Source organism: Mrakia frigida (genome assembly GCF_051309035.1).
Source record: "Mrakia frigida strain ATCC 22029 unplaced genomic scaffold BDY24scaffold_2, whole genome shotgun sequence".
In the NCBI taxonomy this organism is placed as follows: Eukaryota; Fungi; Basidiomycota; class Tremellomycetes; order Cystofilobasidiales; family Mrakiaceae; genus Mrakia; species Mrakia frigida.
Window position 1 is genome coordinate 708,633 of NW_027481279.1, and position 16,475 is coordinate 725,107.

Sequence of the window (16,475 nt, forward strand, 5' to 3'; positions counted from 1 at the left end):
GTGCAAGACGAAACACGAGAAGAAAAGAGAATGAGCGACTGGGAGGGATATGTACAAACGAGACAAAGATGAACGAGAGCCTGAAACTAAGAGAACTGCTGCTGCTGCTGATGATGGAACCCCCCTCCTCCCCCGATGACTCCCCTTTCCTGAACTCGTCCTCCTCCTCCTCCTCCTCCGACGATGGATCCCACGACGTTGGCACCTGGATCGTTCCTGCTGTTGCTGTCGGGATAGAAGGATCCAACGGCTGGATCGAGAGGACTGCTGATGCTTTTGATAGAGGGTTCGAGACCGACGTGTTGTTGCTGATGAGGATGCGAGTGATGTTGTTGCTGCTGCTGTTGTTGCTGTGGTTGGTGCTGGTGATGTTGAGGATAATGCTGTTGTTGCGAGAAGTAAGGGTAGAAGAACTGGGGAGGAACGGGAGTGTGAGGGTGAGGGTGAGGAGAGGGAGGTTGGGTCTCGTGGGGATGCTGTTGGTGGAGGAGTTGAGAGAGGTTCTGATGGTTCGAGTTGAAGGACGGGTAGCGACCATCGATGGGACTGGGGTGCGGGATCAAAAAGGGGTGATCCCAGTTCTCCGAAGCTCCGTTGGGACGATGCTGCTGCTGGTTGTGAAGGTAGGCGTCCGAGGAAGAGACGGGAGGAAGAGAGTAGGTCGTCGGATTGGTTTGAGGTTGAGTTTGCTGGAGGGAGACTCTCGCTTGACCTGCTTGGAGCTGTGGAAGTCAAAGAAGGGAAAGGAAGGTTCGTTAGCACCTCGAACGAAAGAGAAGAGAGGCAGCGAGAGAAGATGAACCTCTCTGATCCTCTGAACAACAAAGACATCGTTCTCGTTCGTTCCTGGGGTCCTCGGTTCGCTCGAATCCTGCTGCTCCGAGTCTTTCGTCGTCGTAGGATCCTGCTGCTGCTTCGGAGGGTAGCTGTGCATCTCGAGAGAAGCTCCGGGACCGACTGGGAAGACATGCGAGCTCGGAATCGACGACGCGTTCGACGAGGGTTGCTGCTGGTGCTGAGGGGGAGCGTTCTCGTTCGTTGGAACCTGAGCCGAAGGTTGAAGAGGAGGAGGTTGCTGTGAGTGGTGGTGGTAGGGATGCATCGGGTAGTGGTACTGAGGAGGGACCTGAGTCGAAGGTACAGAAACCGCGTCAATGACCGTCGAATCCCTTCAACACGTCCTCGAGAGAAAAAAAAAAAACGAGCACTCACTCCGTACATCCAAGGCGGATAGAACATCTGACCGTAAGGTAGTCCATCAGGTCTCATCATCCCTCCCTGCTGCTGGTTCACGCTCCCGAAGAACGCTCCCTCTCCTCCTCCCGACGAGTAAGTGTAGGCCATGTAGGGATCGTAGCCGAATCCTGATCCGTCGACGGCTCCAAAGGGGATCTGCATCTGCATGGGATGATGCTGCTGATGCTGAGGAGGGAGGCCTGGGTACGTAGGGTTTGCTCGAGGAATGGGGACGAGGACTGGGACTGGTCGAGGAAGGATCGTTCGGATGGGAGAGTCGAGAGGATGTCGCTCGACGTTGGATCTTGTTGGAGATCGAGGCGAGGTGCTGGAGTCTTCGGGAGGGCTGGTGATGGAAGAGGGAGAGGTGTCTCGAGCGACAAGTCGGTTGTAAGGGGAGGAGGCGGGGTGACTCTGCAAGGGGTGGAAAAGGACCGAACGTCAGTCGTCGTCGTCGGAGAGAGGATGGCTCGATTGCAGACTCACTCGGTGCGACATCTGAGCCTCTCGAACTTCTCGAAGCTGAACTCTGATCTTGTTCCCATGAAGGACTCGTCCGTTCTGTTCGAACGGAGAAGGAAGGAGGTCAGTTCCGAGCCGAGAGAAGGCGAACGAAAAGAGAAACGAGACGAGAAGAGACGCGACGGAACTCACCTCGCCCTCAACAGCAGAAGCAGCTTCAGTCTTGCTCGAGTAGGTGATGAACGCAAACCCAGTCTGAGCCTTGGCTGGAAGACGACGAAGGAGGGGAAGAGCATCAGTCGGTCGTCGAACTCTGCAAGACGGGAACGACGGGAACTCACGAGCGTTGGCTGAGACAGGGCGGGAAGATGAAAGTGAGAGTCAGTCAGAGCTTCGTTTGGAAAGTAGAGCACGGGAGAACTCGATAGCTTTACTCACGAACGAAGTGGAAGTCGATGATTCGTCCGTACGGTTCGAAGACCCCTCGCAACTTGACGTCGTCCATCTCGATCTTGTTTAGTCCGCCCTGGGGAAGAGGAACAAAAACAGAACTGATCAGCCGAAAGTCTCTTCGAAAGACGAGTCAACATCGAACGACGAAACGTTCTCCAAACTCACCACGAAAACCGCCTGAGGATCCACCAACACGGTTTCCTTCTCGTTCGCCTGCCAGAGTTTCGAACCCGTGACCATCCCTGTTCCCTCTCTTCTCTCCGAAACTCCCAACCCAACTCCTCCACTCAACGGCGTCCCAACGAGCGGACTCGAAGGGGAACCCTCTCCCAAACTCAAACCCGGAGTGTTCTCCTCGACCCGCTGACTCTCGTCTCCTCCGTTGGTGTTGTTGGCGACGGGAGTCTGATAAGCTGGAGGTCCAGGATTAGAAGAGTCGGGAGGAGTAGTCGTTGTTCGTCGAAGGAGAATCTGGAGAGGATCCGCGCTCGATCGAGGAGTGGTGAGGAAAGTGGACGTGTCGATGTTAATGGCGGTCGTTGTTTCGTCGTTGCTGCTCGGGAGAGTTGGAGGGAGGGAGGAGGATTTCTGAAGAGGTGCGGTTTGGGAGATGACTCGAGCTGGGACGGAGGGGATGCTGGGGTTGAGAACGAGAGCGGAAGGGGAGGCGAGGGTTGCTGAGTAGGAAGGTGACTCGTCGGGTTCGAGGGGAGCGGGATGTCGAGCGGGAGGAGTCTTGTGGGAGTCAGGGACGGTTGGAGCAGAGGTGGGAGCCTCGGAGATGGTGATGCTCGTAGTGCTGAGTTCGGAGGGAGGAGTGACGGGGGCAGCGACGGCGGGTTCGGAGGTTTCCTTGTCCCTGAGGGAAACGAAGAAGGGACGGAGTCGAGTCAGTTCCTCGTCCTTCAAGCGATACGAACGCACGGAAGAGAGATCGAACTGACCAGTGTAGTCTCGTCGGCGTCTTAACCCGAGGCAAAGCAGGCCACTCCTCAGCCTTCAACCCCTCAACCTCCTGCTCCCCGTCGCCTTCTCCCTTCCCGTCCTCCTTCCTCCTCATCTTCCCCATCTCCTCCTTCAAGTCCTTCTCCGTCTTCTCCCTCTCCCCGCCACCTACCTCCCTTCCACGAGGACTCGCAAACGGATTTGACCCAGCTCGATTGTGAAACCCTCCTCCTCGTCCTCCCATGAACCCGCTCCCTCTGCCTCGGAACGACGAGCCTCGGTACCCTCCTCGACCTCCTCGGTAGCCGTACGGTCGAGAGGGCGAAGGAGAAGCTGGTGAGCCGGAGAAGGCGTGAGGATGGATGTTGACCTGATGAAGGTGGGGAGGAGGAGTGGCTTGGAAGAGGGGATTTGGGTTGGGAGTGGTTGGGAAAGGGTTGAAGCGGTTTTTGGCGTCGTGGGACCTGAAGAGGACGGAAAGGGCTTTAGCAACGATTCTAGAAGCGGGTAGAGGAAAGAGCTACTGACCAGGTGATTTCGAGCTCGGCGTGTAGGTGTTTGAGACCCTGGAAGAGAAAGGAAAGGGAGAGGTCAGTTCAACTTGTCGCGTTGCGTCGCGATCGAGTTCGAACGACGTACGTTCAACGCTGAGATACAGTCGTCTCGCTGGGTTTCAAAAACAATGATCAGTTCATGAGCGATTTCTACGGAGAGAATGGAAAAAAAAAAAAAAACAGGGAGACTGACGTGGGCAAATCGAACGTCCAACCCTCTTTCGTCCTCTCCCTCCCAACCTCCCACCTTCAAAGAGATCTCCTCTACCTCTCCGTACTCCTCCAACATAGCCTTGATGTCCTTCTGCGTCGTCGAGAGGAGGGAATGAAGTCAGCTCTCGGTAGCAGCGTCGTCGCGTCCAAAGAAGGTCTCGTAACTCACCACCTTCTCCTCTCCCTCCTCCTTCCCTTTCACCACCCACCTCTCCCCTTCTCCCACCTCCTCCAAGACCAACGCCGCACTCCCCACAGCTCTCACCATGAGCGATCGATGAGCTTTCGCCCTCTCGACCCTGATCCTCCTCTCGAGCAAAGGAGGATCCTCCGGCGCCGCTTCCAACGCTTTCAACGCCGTCTCCTCGTTCTCCATCCAGACCCAACCCCAGACCTCTCCTCTGCCCGTTCGTCGAACGTCCCATTCTCGACGGATCTTGACGTTGGAGACGTGGCCGAAGCGGGAGAAGTGGGCGGTGAGGGAGGAGAGGAGGGTGGGGTCTTCGTAGTTGCCTGGGAGGCTGGAGGGAGAGGTCAGAGAGAGAGAGAGAGAGAGAGGGTTTGGTTAGTTCGGGAGAGAGAGAGATAGAGGAGTGAAGGAGAGGGGAGAGGCGAGACTGACTTTGCGATGAAAAGGCACGATTGGTAGTCCGTTCGAGACGACGACGAGAGAGGAGTTCGAAGAGGTTGTTGTTGTTGCTGCTGTGGGTAGTAAGGCTGATGTTGTTGAGGGTAGTGGTGAGGGATCGTGTGATACTGGTTGTAGTAGGTCTTTATACGAAGCAGAGACGAGGAGGGAGGTCAGCATCGCAACGAAGGAAAGGGTTGAGCGGGAGGCAGCGAAGATGAAGAGAGGACGAACGTTTCTTTTGATGGGAGAGAGATGACGGTTCGCGAGAGGAGGAAGAGGATGTCTAGCGGGTGTTCTTGTTTTAATGGGACTCGATTTGGAAGGAGAAGAAGCTGTCGAGGTCGTAGGGGATCTGGAGGAGGAAGAGACCAAACAAGGGAGGGTGAGCGACCGATCCGATTGTGTTGCCTTTCCTTTTTGCCCCCCCAAATCCTACAAGAAAATCTCTCACCTTCCTCTCTCTCTACTACCTCCTCTTCCCATCTGCAGTACACTGCCACTCTTCGTTCTTCCCTTGACGATAATCTCCTCGTCTTCCTGCAGTACCTCCGTCTCCACCTCTGAAGCATGCTCTTCTCCTTCAACGTCGACCGAGCGAGGACTCCCTTGAGGAGGACGAGGGAGAGAAGAGCTCCTCGAAGAAGTTGTAGGAGCTGGAGCGTTGGGAAGGGATGTTGGACGAGCTTTGGAGTGGCGAGAAGAAGAAGAGGAGGAGGAGGAGGAGGGCATGGCGACGACGGACGGGAGGGCTGAGTGGAAGCTTTTTGGGGGTGGTTCGAAGGCTGGAAAGAAAGGAAGAAAGTAAAGAAGAAAGAAAGGAAGCAAGCAAGCAAGCAAAAGAAGTGAGAAGCTGAGGAGGGAGGGAGGGGGGAGGGGGAACAGAGTTGATGGGCGTCAAGAGGTGAAAAGAAAGAGGAGGAAGGCAACGAAGGGGGTCAGGCCTTTGAATTTTGGAGCGCTCTCTGAAGGCAAACGAGAAGATCCGACGCGACTGATTTCTTGTGTCAGCAAATCTGAACGACGAACAAAACGGGAGAAGAGGAGAGGGGATGTCAAGTTCGTTCATCAGCTTCCCTTCCTTCTTCGATCCAGATCAACCGTTTCTGTCTCCCTCCTCCCAACGAGATCGAGGCCACCGTGCGCTCTACTGCCTCTCCCTTCGACCACTGATTCGACAAAGCCAAAAGGACGAGACTTCGCTGTATTCGATGATGACCGTCAAGAGCAAAGAAGAGGGAGAGCGAGATGGGCGGCGACTGTTTTCGAGGCCTCGTCGTGTTTGGTCCCGGCCTCCTCCCTCCCTCCTTTGTTGTTGTTTTGATTTCAGCTCAACCTTGACCTCCTCTCCTCCCTTCCTAGCTTCTACCTTGACCCAGTTCTTCTCCAAAAAAAATTCAAGCAAAAAATACAAACCCTTGGGGAGGGACGAACCTTGGACTTTCCGATCCGACTCCTTTGTCGTTTGCCCAGCAACGTCGACCTCTGCCTCTCCTCCTTCTCTCCTTTCTCTCTTCTGCGCCATGTCTTCGAATACAGCAGCCGCTACCGCTACGACAGGAGCTTCAGCCTCTGGAGGTTCAGCTTCAGCTACCACTATTTCTATGTGCGTTTCCTCTCTTCGAAACCCTCGTTCCAGCCAACTCTCCTTCCCTTCTTCCGCTGACGACTGTCCCTTTCCTTCGTTCCTTCTTCTCCTCATCGATTCGAACGAACTACAGTCCAGCAACAGCAGCTCTTGGAGGAATTACTATCACTGTTCGCACTATTTGGAAGATCTAGTAGAAGGAGAGGAGAGGAAGAGAAACGGATAAAGGGGAGGACGAAGCTCACCTCCTCCCTTCCTTCCTTCCTTTCTTCCGTTGTTGCTTTCTCTTCCTCTTTCAGAATCCCGCCGCTACAGCAGCCGCCTCCTTCTACAAGATCGCTACCAACCAGTACATCACCTTCGGATGGAACATGACCTCCGTCTACGTACGCATCCTCCCTCTCCTCTCCTCTCCTCCGCTCCTTCTCTCCCTCCCCAAACTGACGCTCGTCCCCTCCTCCTCCCTCGTTTCTTTCTTCTCCCACAGGCCACCCCGACCTCCTTGACCCTCGTCGCCTCCGCCTCCGGAGGAAACACCTACCCCATCTCCACCATCCCAGGAACCGCCACCGAGATCGTCTGGTCCCCTTACGAAGTCGAACAGACCGGAACCGTCCCCTTCGCCGCTTCGACCTACACCATGTCCATCTGGGACGACAGAGGGCCCAAAGCGACGAACGCCGCAGGGTACATGAGTGTGAATGTCGGACTGGTGTTTGCGTTGTATAGGCCGCAGACTTATACGGATTTGAGCTGTGAGTGGGAGAGAGGAAAAAAGGGCGAAGAAGGGGAGAGGGCTGGGAGCTGATCGGGTTTGTTTTTTTGTTGTTGCGTTTGGTTAGCCTGGACCTGTGCGACCTGCTCTGGAGCTTCGTCTGTTTACTCGAATCCAGGACTGCTGTTGTTCTTGACGACGACGATGGCGATGCTGGTGAGCGGGTGGAGTCTGTTGAGGAGGGCGGGAGGAGGGAGAGGGTCGACGCTTTGAAGGACCTTCTCCTGCGCTCGGACTATACACTCTGGACTTCAACAAATACCTACTTTCATACCAATTGCATCTTCCTCCAGCTTCGTCCCTATCGTTTATAACCACGCTCGCTCACTCGCTCGGTTTCGTTTCTCGTTTCCTTCTCGTCCTCTTCCTTCTTCTTACCCCCACGGACTTCTGGCCTTTTCTTTCTATTTGCTTTTAACGACCTTGAACACTCTTCTAGCTTTCTGGACACTATCTCTCTTGCTTCACGACTCTTTACATGCTGCTTTCTCGATCAACGGCGCGTCCTCGCGTCGCTCCGTCGTTCCTGTTCAATCTTCTCTCTCTCTCTCACGTCCTTCTGCCTTAGGAAGTAGATTCTACACACGCTCAAAATGAGAACTTGCTGCTACTCTTCATCAGGTCCGAGGAACGAGGAAAACAAAATCTGCTCCGTTCGACGCGTTTTCTCTTTTTTTTTCGAACTCCGTCCCTCTTCGTTCGTTTCCGTTTCAATCGAACGCCCGCCTGTTTTCTCTTTCGTTCCCTCCCTCCCTCCCAACCTCCCTCTCCTCCCAACCTCCTCACCCTCCTCACCCCCTCTTTCTCCTCTCCTCTCCTCCCCACCCTCTCCTCCTATAATCTTTACCTCCTCTAATCCTAATGGCCCGCGAGGTCCACCCTCCTCGAATCTACGAGTCCCCTCTTCCGCCTTCTGCCTCCCAACCGTCAACAACAACCCGTCGTCCGAGAGCTCCTCTCGGCCTTTCTTCTGGTTTCGTCGGCAACACCCTGCCTCCGACAGAGTTGAATTTGGCGAAGACGTTGCTGCTGGGGAAGAAGCAGATGAGTAAATCTACGAAGCTGAAGAAGAAGAGTTTGGGAGGAGGGAGCAAGGAGAAGGAGAAGGGAACGAGCTCGACGGGATGGGAGAGTGAGGAGGATGGCGACGAGGAGGAGGGAGGGTTTGGGAACTTGACGAGGGAGAGTTCGAAGGATTTGCCTGGGAGGAGTGTTGGTGCGAAGAAGACGAGTGGGAGGGGGAGTGCGGTCGGGTTGGGAGGAGGAGGAAGGAGGAGGAGCTCGGGAGGAGGGAAGGCGAAGGGGAAGGGTTTGGCGAGCTCGAAGGGAGCATCGGGAGCAGATTCGCTGGTGCAGGAGAACGAGAGGGCTGTTGAAGCGGTGAGTAATGAAGATTTTCTTCTTCCTCTGGTTGCGGGAGAGGGACGGCTGGTGGGAGGAGAAGCGAGGAAGCGAGAGGTCCAATGTTGTTCAACTCCTTCCTTCCTTCCTTCCTTCGATCCTGACTCCCATCCCTCTCTTCTCTTCAAAAATCAGCCCAAATCCTATACATCCCTCCCTACTCCTCCTCCTTCCCAACCCACCACCACCGTCATATCCACCACTCCTTCCTACCCACCTCCGTCGTCGTCGTCGTCGTCTTCTTCGTTGAACCGACGAGCTCCCTCCCTCCCCGCTCCAGCCTCACCTTCGTTCCTCTTCCCTTCCTCTCATCAACGAAGAGCTACTTCCCAAGCTCCTCCTCCTCCTCCTCTGAAATCTCCTCTCAAATCCCTCAGCACCTCCTCCAGCAGTCGATCCAGGAAACGAACGATCTCGTCGGGACTTTCAACGACGCCCGCTGCTCCCTCGCCGAATCCGAGAGCGAAGAAACAGCCCAAACCGTCGTCGTTGTGGAGCTCGCAAGCTCTCCCTGGTAGAACTGCAGCATCCTTCACCCTCTCGACACCCATCGCTTCTTCTTCTTCTTCTGGAGGATCGACGAAACGACTCCCACCTCGAACGGATCGACCGGTCGCATCGAAACCGTCGGCCTCGTTCCCCTTCATCTCCTCCTCTCAACCCAACCTCTCCTCCTCAACCGCAACCGCAGCTTCTCGCAAGAAATCTACCCTCTCCCAGTCAACTTCCTCCTCCTCCTCCAACCGTCGGAAATCCGCGCCACCCGCGCGAGGTCTCTCGATCCCCGTCGACCACCCGGACGAAGGAACACCTCTCGGTTCTCAAACCCTGCCCGACACGCCTCCTCCTCCGAGAAGTCCAGGAGACGATCCGATCTTGTTGAAGGGCAGGGAGAGAGTGAGGATGTACGAGTACGAGGAAGGGGATGAGAGCGTGTTGATGGGGGAGGAGGAGGACGTGGATGAGTTGGATGTGATGATGGGAGAGGGAGAGAGGATGAGGAGCGTGAAGAGTGAGGAGCAGGAGGAGGAAGAGGTAGTGAGAGATCTGTCGATGAGGAGCTCGATGGGTCAGGGTGCTGAGGAGAAGGAGGAAGGAGAAGAAGAAGAAGAAGAAGACGCCAACATCACGTACAACCCTCAAGCTTCGCCTTCGACGTCGAGGACGAGATCGTCCCTTCTAGCGGGTCCGAGATCGAGGACCTCTCCTCCTCTTGCTGCTGGGATTCAACAACCTCTTTTCCTACCGACCACCAACACCTCCCTCGCTTCAACCTCGTCGTCTTCCTCCCTCGCTCGACCCTCCCCTCTCTCCCTCTTCCTCTCTTCCTCTTCCTCCTCCTCCGCCGCACACTCCACCCCTCTCCTCAACCGAACCGTCGCGTCTTCCTCTTCCTCCTCCTCCTCTTCAACCCTCGCTCTCCAACCCACCCCCTCCTCCTCCTCCCTCCTGAACCCTTACACGCCCGCTCCTGCCCTCTCGCCTTACACGTTCCACCAACCGGGCACGCCGGAATCCTACTCTGGGTCCGAGGAAGACCACGACGAGAGGATGCTCAACAGGGAGAGGAGCGATTCCTTCCTTGCAGAGATGAGGAACGGAGAGGGAGAGGAGGAAGGATGGGCAAAGAGGATGAGGAGTAGTTTGAGTCCGGATTCGAGCGATGCGGAGGAGGAGGAGGGTGGGTGGGGAGAGGGAGGGGAGATGGATTTCGGGAGGGAGGACGACGAGGGAGAAGGGAGGTATCGGGATGAGGAGGAGGAGGAGGTGAATAGGGAGAAGAGTTTGGAGCCTGTTGACGTTGGAGCTCCCCAAGATCTCGTCGTCGCGTCCCAACCGAAACCTTCCTTCGCCAACCTCGATCGATCCTCGCCCGTTCCCATCGCCGTCGTCGAACCAGAAGACCACCACGAAGCGGAGGAGCAGGACGTCCCGGTCGTCGAACCTTCGATCCCGATCCTCGCTCTCGCTCAGGACGACAAGGAACCTTCAGCAGCTCCCGAGGAGGATCAGAAGGACGCGTCGTCTCTTCCCTCCGACGACGACGACGACGAGCCTCAAGAGGAAGAGCAGACCTCGTTCGAGCAGGATCAGGACTCGTCCTTCCTCGTGATGGTCGAGCAGAAATCGCTCGCTGAAGAGATCGCAGAGGCTGAGACGCCCGAGAGGTCGCCTACCGAGGAGGAGAAGGAGAGGTTCGATCTTGGAGGAGGAGGAGGAGACGACGACGAGGGAGAGGACGAGGACGAGGAGAACGACCACGTCAACGACAACGACGCGTCGTTCGCTGCTGAAGGGTTCGAGTCGGGTTCGTTCGATGGATCTCCTCAGCCGGACGAGGAAGCGGAGGAGGAGGAGGAGGAGGAAGAAGAGCAGTGGGAGGATGAGATGGAGGAGCAGGAGTTTGTCGTCGAAGAAGAAGAAGAAGAAGAGGGAGAAGCCATGGACGAGGACGAGGACGAAGACGAAGCCGAGGAACTCTACTTCAACGAATCGTCTCAGGATCTCCTCGACGCAGCCGGACACTCCTTCCTCTCCACCCTCACCTCCCCTTCCCCTATCAAATCGATCCACATGTCCTCTCCTTCGAAACTCACCAACGATCGATCTCAATCTCACCTCCAACCCATCACGGCTTCGTCGACTCCAGCTCCAAGACGAACCGCGTCGTCGTCGTCGTCGTCCCCTTCTTCGACTTCGACTCCCTTCGTTTCCAACCTCCCTCCCATTCACCAACAACTCGTCGAGAACGAGGCGGACGACGACGGGACGCAGGATTACGTGGTGGAACTCAACGACGTCCGCTCGGACGACGAAGAAGAGGAGCCTTCCTTCGTCTCCACCGTCGGATCTACTGCTGCCTCCCTCCTCGTCGACAATCCCACTCCGTCCACTACTCAACGACCTTCCCTCGGTCCCAAGAGGCTGTCCTTACAGACCATCAACCAACTCGACGCGCTGTTCAAGAACAGATCCTCCCTCTCCCTCTCCCTCTCCCCTTCCCTCGTCGGATCGCCTTCACCGCGATTCGCCGCGGTCCCTTCGACTTCGACCTACTACCCCGTCGCCTCCGCCTCCGTCGCCTCGTCCCACTCGCATCGTCGTCCCAGCGTCTCCTCTTCCACCGGAGGAGGAGGAGGAGGAGGGTCAGCCTACCCTTCGATCTCGGACGGGATGGCAGCGAAACAGGAGATCCTGGCGAAGGCTTTCGGGAAGAGGAACGCGGCGGGCGGTCAGCAGGGTGGGGAGCACGGAGAAGTGTTGAGAGTTGTTGTGGGTGGTGGAGGAGAAGGAGGAGAGGAGGAGGGGGAGGGAACGGAGGAGGAAACCTACATCAAGATCAGCAGTAACGATCCGAGGGAGGCTGCGAGGGCGACGGCTTTTTTGAAGATGGTGAGTTTTCCCTTTCTTCGACGTCCTGCTTTCGCTCATTTTTTTCGAAAACTGACCGACTGGTGTTTATTCGTTGTTGAAACCAGTTCCACGACTACGTCGAAACGGACGCCAACAACAACAACAGCAATCCAAACGCTTCCTTCGCTTCCGCCCACTCCTCGTCTTCTTCTTCTTCCCGACGCAAGTCGATCAGCAAGCATCAACCTCCTCGTCGAACCTCCACCTCTTCCCGACGAAGATCTTCTCTTCACATGGGCGACGTCTCCATGATGTCCGCTCCGGAACTCCTCATGGAAGCGGAGCAGGAGATCGCAGACGAGTTCGAGTTGGACGACGCGTCCGACTCTGCTTCCGTCCAAGAGGAGGAACAGGAGGAGGAGGAAGAGGAGCTGGCGATCCCTGGGAGTTTCCAGTCGAGTTCGATGCTGAGCTTGGAGGAGAGGTCGTTTGTCAAGGAGGAGGAGAAGAAGAAGAAGTCGACGGGAACGGGAAAGGGAAAGGGGAAGGCGAGGGAGAGGGGGAGGAGGTCGACGAAGGATCGAGCTTGGGGGACGACGGAGTGGAGGTGTCTGATGGGGTGTTTGGATGCTGTCGGTGGGAAGAGAGAGGAGGTGGAGGAGGACGCGGTGGTGCAGAGGTTTTTGGAGACGGTGGGGTTGAAGGAGGAGGACTTGGAGGGCGAGTGGGAGAGGTGAGTTTTTATTTTTTTGGGCTCGTTTTCTCCTTCCCTTCGTTCTTCTCATGCTGACCCCTCGTTCTCGGGTTTGGTCTTTCCTTCGCCGCTGTCAGATCCAAGCTCCACACCCGAATCGCCTCGATCCAACAGCGTCGACTCAACGAGCTCAAAACGGGACTCCCGCCAGGTCGTCGTCGTCGATCTCACAACAACAACCCTCAGAAGACGTTCCTCTCCCCGAACAAAGCGTCCAACAACATGTCCATCGGATCCATCCCCTCCACCCACTCGCCTCGACCCAGAAGCAACCTCGCCTCGTCCTCGTCCTCGTCCTCGTCGAGGTCGGCTCTCCCTTCCAAGAAACCGACCTTTGCAGGAAAGCTTTTCGGATTCCTCTCGGGAGGATGGCTCGCCTCTTCGTCTTCCGCACCGGACGTCGTCGAGGAACATCAGCAGCAGCAGCAGCGAACGAGGAAGAAGACGACGACCAAGGAAACAGGGAGACCTCAACCTCGACCTCCCTCCTCTTCCCGACGACGACCTTCCTCCTCTTCCTCCCTTTCCCACCCTGCTCCTCCTCCTCCTCCTCCTCCCGTCATCTTCCTTCCTCCTCCCACCAGCACCAGTCAACCCCAAGCTCGAGCACCCATCAACATCCCTCAACGCTCGGCTCCGAATCCTAATCCGATCCAGATCAAGCCTAGGTCGTCCAACGTGACGAGTCCGAAGCCGAAGGTGCTCGAGATGGTGAGGAGTTTTGAGAGCGTGAGGAGTTTAGGGGAGGAGGAGGAGGAGAGGGTGAGGAGGTTGGAGAAGAAGAAGGGGAAGTAGGGGGGGGAGTTTGAGGTCGTCGGCGGGGAGAGGGGCGGGAGGGGAGCAGGATTGAGGGAGCGGGAGAGTTGGTTCGGTTTTTCGGGTTTCGTCTTTTTCTCTTCTCCGATAGTCTATCTAGTTGGGTTCGCTTTTTGTCTCTTTTCTTTTCTTTCTTTTGTAGTTCTGCATTGTTTCCTTCTTTTTTCTCTCGTCGTCGTTCTCCTTCTCTTACGCTCGGAATCGCTCAGGTCTTAAGTTTGTGTCTCTCGATACGATTCAGTTTCGATAATAGGTTCTCATCGATATTTCGTTTCCTCCTCCATCCGAGTCGATCTAAGCGAAGATAGAGAGAAGAGGGGAGACTCCGACGGGGTTGTTGAACCTGCACATCGATGCAAAAACAGAACAAAAAGGGGGCAGGACGACTCAGTCGGGCGAAGAGAAGAGAGGAAAAGGGTGAGAGAGCGGGAAGGGGAAGGAGGAAGACGAAACGTAAACGTACCTAAGCCCAATGTTGAGATCCGAGATAGCCTTGAGCTGCTCGGTGGAGAGCTCAAAGTCGGTAGAGTTGAGGTTTTGGGCGAGTCGGTTGGGGTCGTTGGATTTCTGTGGGGGTCGAGTCGAGAGCAGTCCAAAGGCCAAAGACGGTCAGCTCGGGACGCGTTCGAAAACGAGAGGAGAGGAGAGCAGGCAGTGAGAGGCCGACGAACGGGGATGACGGCGATTCCTCGCTGGGTAGCCCATCGGAGAAGGACCTGAGCAGGAGCTGTAAGATCAGGGAGAGAGAGAGAGAGAAAGGTTTGGAAGGCGAGTCAGGACTCTCGCTCGAACGGTTCGGAAGAGGAGAGGGAGGGAGGAGAGCGGGAGGACGTACTCTTTCCTGTCGCCTTTGAGATCTCAGCGGTCACGTCGTGCTTGAGCAAAGAAGGAGTGTTCTTGTCCATGCCGAGCTCGACGAACGAAGTGGGACCGAAACTCGAGTAGGCGGTGATGGCGATTCCGAGCTCCTTGCAGAGGTCGACGAGGGGTTGCTGAGTGAGGTAGGGGTGGTGCTCGATCTGAAGGACGGAGGGAGCCTTCTTGGCGTATCTGCGGAAGGGGAGAAGCAGTTAGAGGTTTAGCGAAGACTCTTGCACAGAAGGATTCGTGGTGATGCCTAGTGGAGTGGTTCCTGGAAGAGGATTTCGAAGGGACGAAAAAGAAGGAGAACTGACTTCAAAATGTCGAGGAGAAGAGCACCCTGGACGTTCGACACTCCGATGCTCTTAGCGTAACCAGCTTCCTGGATAGCCTCCATTGCCTGCCAGGTCTCCTGGTAGGGAGTGTTCTGGAGCTGGACTGGAGGAGAGGAAAGGAAAGGAAAGAGCGGGAACGAGCTCGTCAGTTCTCGATGATTCGGTAGCTCAAAGCAGGACGGCGCTAAACTCACCTTTGCTGACTCCATCAACGAACCACTCAGGAGGGTATCGGACAGCGGGGTCGACGTAACTGTAAGTCGAAACCAAAGGAAAGCAAGTCAGAACGCGTCGTGCTCCGTTCCTCCTCCTGTCTTCCCTTCCCTCCCGTTCTCTCCAACTTCAAGCGAACTCACGCGATAGAGACGGGGAAGTGAATCAGGAAAAGGTCAAAGTACTCGAGCTGCCAGTCAGCGAGCTGCTTCTTGACGAGTTGAGGGACGTGCTCCTTGGCGTGGAAGGTGTTCCAGAGCTTCGACGTGATGAAGAGCTCCTCTCGCTTGACGAGTCCATCCTTGATAGCTCGAGCGACTCCGTCTCCACACTCCTTCTCGTTTCCGTCTTGGTGTAGCAGAGGGGAAGAGGGGGGGAGGGGTTGGGTCAGCCGACGGAGGGAAGAACGAGAGAGGGCGAGCCGTCGAACGAGGGCTGAAAACAGCTCGGAACTTGAAAGACGAAAACTCACAGTCTCCAGCTCCATCGAAGAGCCTGTATCCCGTCTTGATGGCGTTGTAGACGGTGCTGAAAGAGGAAGTAGGAGCGAGAAGGACCGAGTCAGGTCAGTATGGGCTGAAATCGAAAGTCGAGGTGACGAGGGGGGAAAGGTGGAGGTCTTCGAGATGAAGAGGAAAAGATGGGGGAAGAACAGCAGATTCTGCTACTCACTCGGCAGCGTCAGCCCGAGGAACCTGCAGAGAAAAGACAAGAAGAGTGTGAGCGAACGCTGTCGAGAGGAAGCACGGAGAGGAGGACGAGAGAAGATCGGAGGGAGGAACGGGAGCTCGAGCAGCATCTTTACTGACCTTCCAGAGTCCCTTTCCGACCTTTGAGGGAGCGAAGAATCATCGAGGAGACAGAGAAGGGACGTCAGGAGTATGGGGTGGGCAGGGACGAGTGAGGATGAGAGGTGAAGAGCGTAGAAAAGAGATGGAGGAGGAAGGAAAAGAAGGAAGGAGGTGAGCTCGTTGCTTTCCTTTTCACCATCCAGAATCCCCATCAAACCCGCGTCGAAGGAGCAACACGTACGAGGGGCATGAGAAGTCCAGTGTTCAGTTTGATAGCAGACATGTTTGTAAAAGGTGAAGAGGTGGAAGGGATGGAAAAGGAGGGGGGAAGGAGAAGATGGGTGTTGAGCAAGAGAGAGGAAGACCAAAAAAAGGGCTAGCAGGGCCGACCAGCCGCAAAGGCCGGTGCCGCGGCGGCGGAAAGGTATGTTCTCTGATGCCGAAAAGTAGCGGAGGGAAGAGGAGAAGAGGGAACAAGCAAAATAACAAAGAGGAGGAAAGAAAGTTCGCGTCAAATCGAGGCGTCGCTCGTCTCTTCCTCGTCTTCGTTGGTTCGTCTTCAGGACCCTGAAGGTTATCTAGTATCGAAGGAGGAGGTCCTAGTAGGTGCGGAGAAAAAAACATGAGGATCGTAAGGAAATCGGGCCTCAACGGACAGACGCGTCGTGCTGCTTGGACCAAGACGCGTCGGCTGGGTTCGTGACAGCGGAGACGGGGATTGAGACAGGTATAGGGACGGTCCATCTTCGTCTGGCTGGCATTAAGGCCTGGGATAGTCAAGCCAAAGAGGATGAAGTGCTCAGATTAGAGCGGCGGTAGAGGGAGAGAGCCAGCAAATTAAAGGAAACGGACGCGGATTTGGCCTTGAGAATTACAGTGAGGGAAAGGATTGGGAGAGAAAAGGCCATCTACTGGGTCTAAGTCTATAAGGTACGCGAGAAAAATCCGATCCAATCTATGAGAGGGAACGGAGGGGTTTTCTAGAGGAAGAGTTTTGCTTCGGGTCGTCTCACTCGACGAGAGCGAGAACGTCAGAAAACTTTGGCCTACTGCTTGAGCTCGACGGGAAGAGGTCGTCCGAAGACTCCCGCCAGGA

General features: G+C 55.9%; 6 protein-coding genes across 6 annotated transcripts; 1 reads left to right on the forward strand and 5 right to left on the reverse strand.

Annotated features, from left to right (window-relative positions):
• Positions 1-1,961: 1,961 nt before the first annotated feature.
• BDY24DRAFT_94720 (uncharacterized protein) lies at positions 1,962-4,377 on the reverse strand. Its single transcript, XM_076645263.1, has 7 exons — positions 4,033-4,377; positions 3,844-3,951; positions 3,736-3,762; positions 3,625-3,662; positions 3,096-3,560; positions 2,317-3,010; positions 1,962-2,224 (listed from the first exon to the last, which is right to left on the reverse strand). Exons 1-7 carry the CDS (start codon positions 4,237-4,239, stop codon positions 2,129-2,131), a joined length of 1,635 nt encoding a protein of 544 aa, XP_076500753.1. The 5' UTR covers positions 4,240-4,377; the 3' UTR covers positions 1,962-2,128.
• Positions 4,378-5,963: 1,586 nt separating this feature from the next.
• On the forward strand, positions 5,964-7,544 carry BDY24DRAFT_375343 (uncharacterized protein). Its single transcript, XM_076638536.1, has 5 exons — positions 5,964-6,097; positions 6,213-6,249; positions 6,379-6,465; positions 6,567-6,834; positions 6,922-7,544. The coding sequence occupies exons 1-5, from the start codon at positions 6,015-6,017 to the stop codon at positions 7,065-7,067; spliced, it is 621 nt and encodes a 206-aa protein (XP_076500754.1). The 5' UTR covers positions 5,964-6,014; the 3' UTR covers positions 7,068-7,544.
• A 2,371-nt stretch (positions 7,545-9,915) lies between these two features.
• Positions 9,916-10,836, reverse strand: BDY24DRAFT_375351 (uncharacterized protein; the record flags this gene model as incomplete). Its single annotated transcript, XM_076638537.1, has 1 exon — positions 9,916-10,836. A coding segment is annotated over one exon (570 nt), but the record flags the coding sequence as incomplete, so codon positions are not given.
• A 333-nt stretch (positions 10,837-11,169) lies between these two features.
• Positions 11,170-12,981, reverse strand: BDY24DRAFT_375353 (uncharacterized protein; the record flags this gene model as incomplete). Its single annotated transcript, XM_076638538.1, has 3 exons — positions 12,441-12,981; positions 11,735-12,342; positions 11,170-11,648 (listed from the first exon to the last, which is right to left on the reverse strand). Coding segments are annotated over exons 1-3 (1,186 nt in total), but the record flags the coding sequence as incomplete, so codon positions are not given.
• A 210-nt stretch (positions 12,982-13,191) lies between these two features.
• On the reverse strand, positions 13,192-16,043 carry BDY24DRAFT_94770 (Aldo/keto reductase). The gene is made up of 11 exons (XM_076645264.1): positions 15,621-16,043; positions 15,398-15,418; positions 15,261-15,283; positions 15,061-15,116; positions 14,732-14,936; positions 14,570-14,628; positions 14,355-14,478; positions 14,015-14,229; positions 13,851-13,906; positions 13,643-13,746; positions 13,192-13,522 (listed from the first exon to the last, which is right to left on the reverse strand). The coding sequence occupies exons 1-11, from the start codon at positions 15,660-15,662 to the stop codon at positions 13,474-13,476; spliced, it is 954 nt and encodes a 317-aa protein (XP_076500757.1). The 5' UTR covers positions 15,663-16,043; the 3' UTR covers positions 13,192-13,473.
• BDY24DRAFT_94811 (uncharacterized protein) lies at positions 15,535-16,467 on the reverse strand. The gene has a single exon (XM_076645265.1). It carries the CDS (start codon positions 16,121-16,123, stop codon positions 15,644-15,646), a length of 480 nt encoding a protein of 159 aa, XP_076500758.1. The 5' UTR covers positions 16,124-16,467; the 3' UTR covers positions 15,535-15,643.
• Positions 16,468-16,475: the final 8 nt, after the last annotated feature.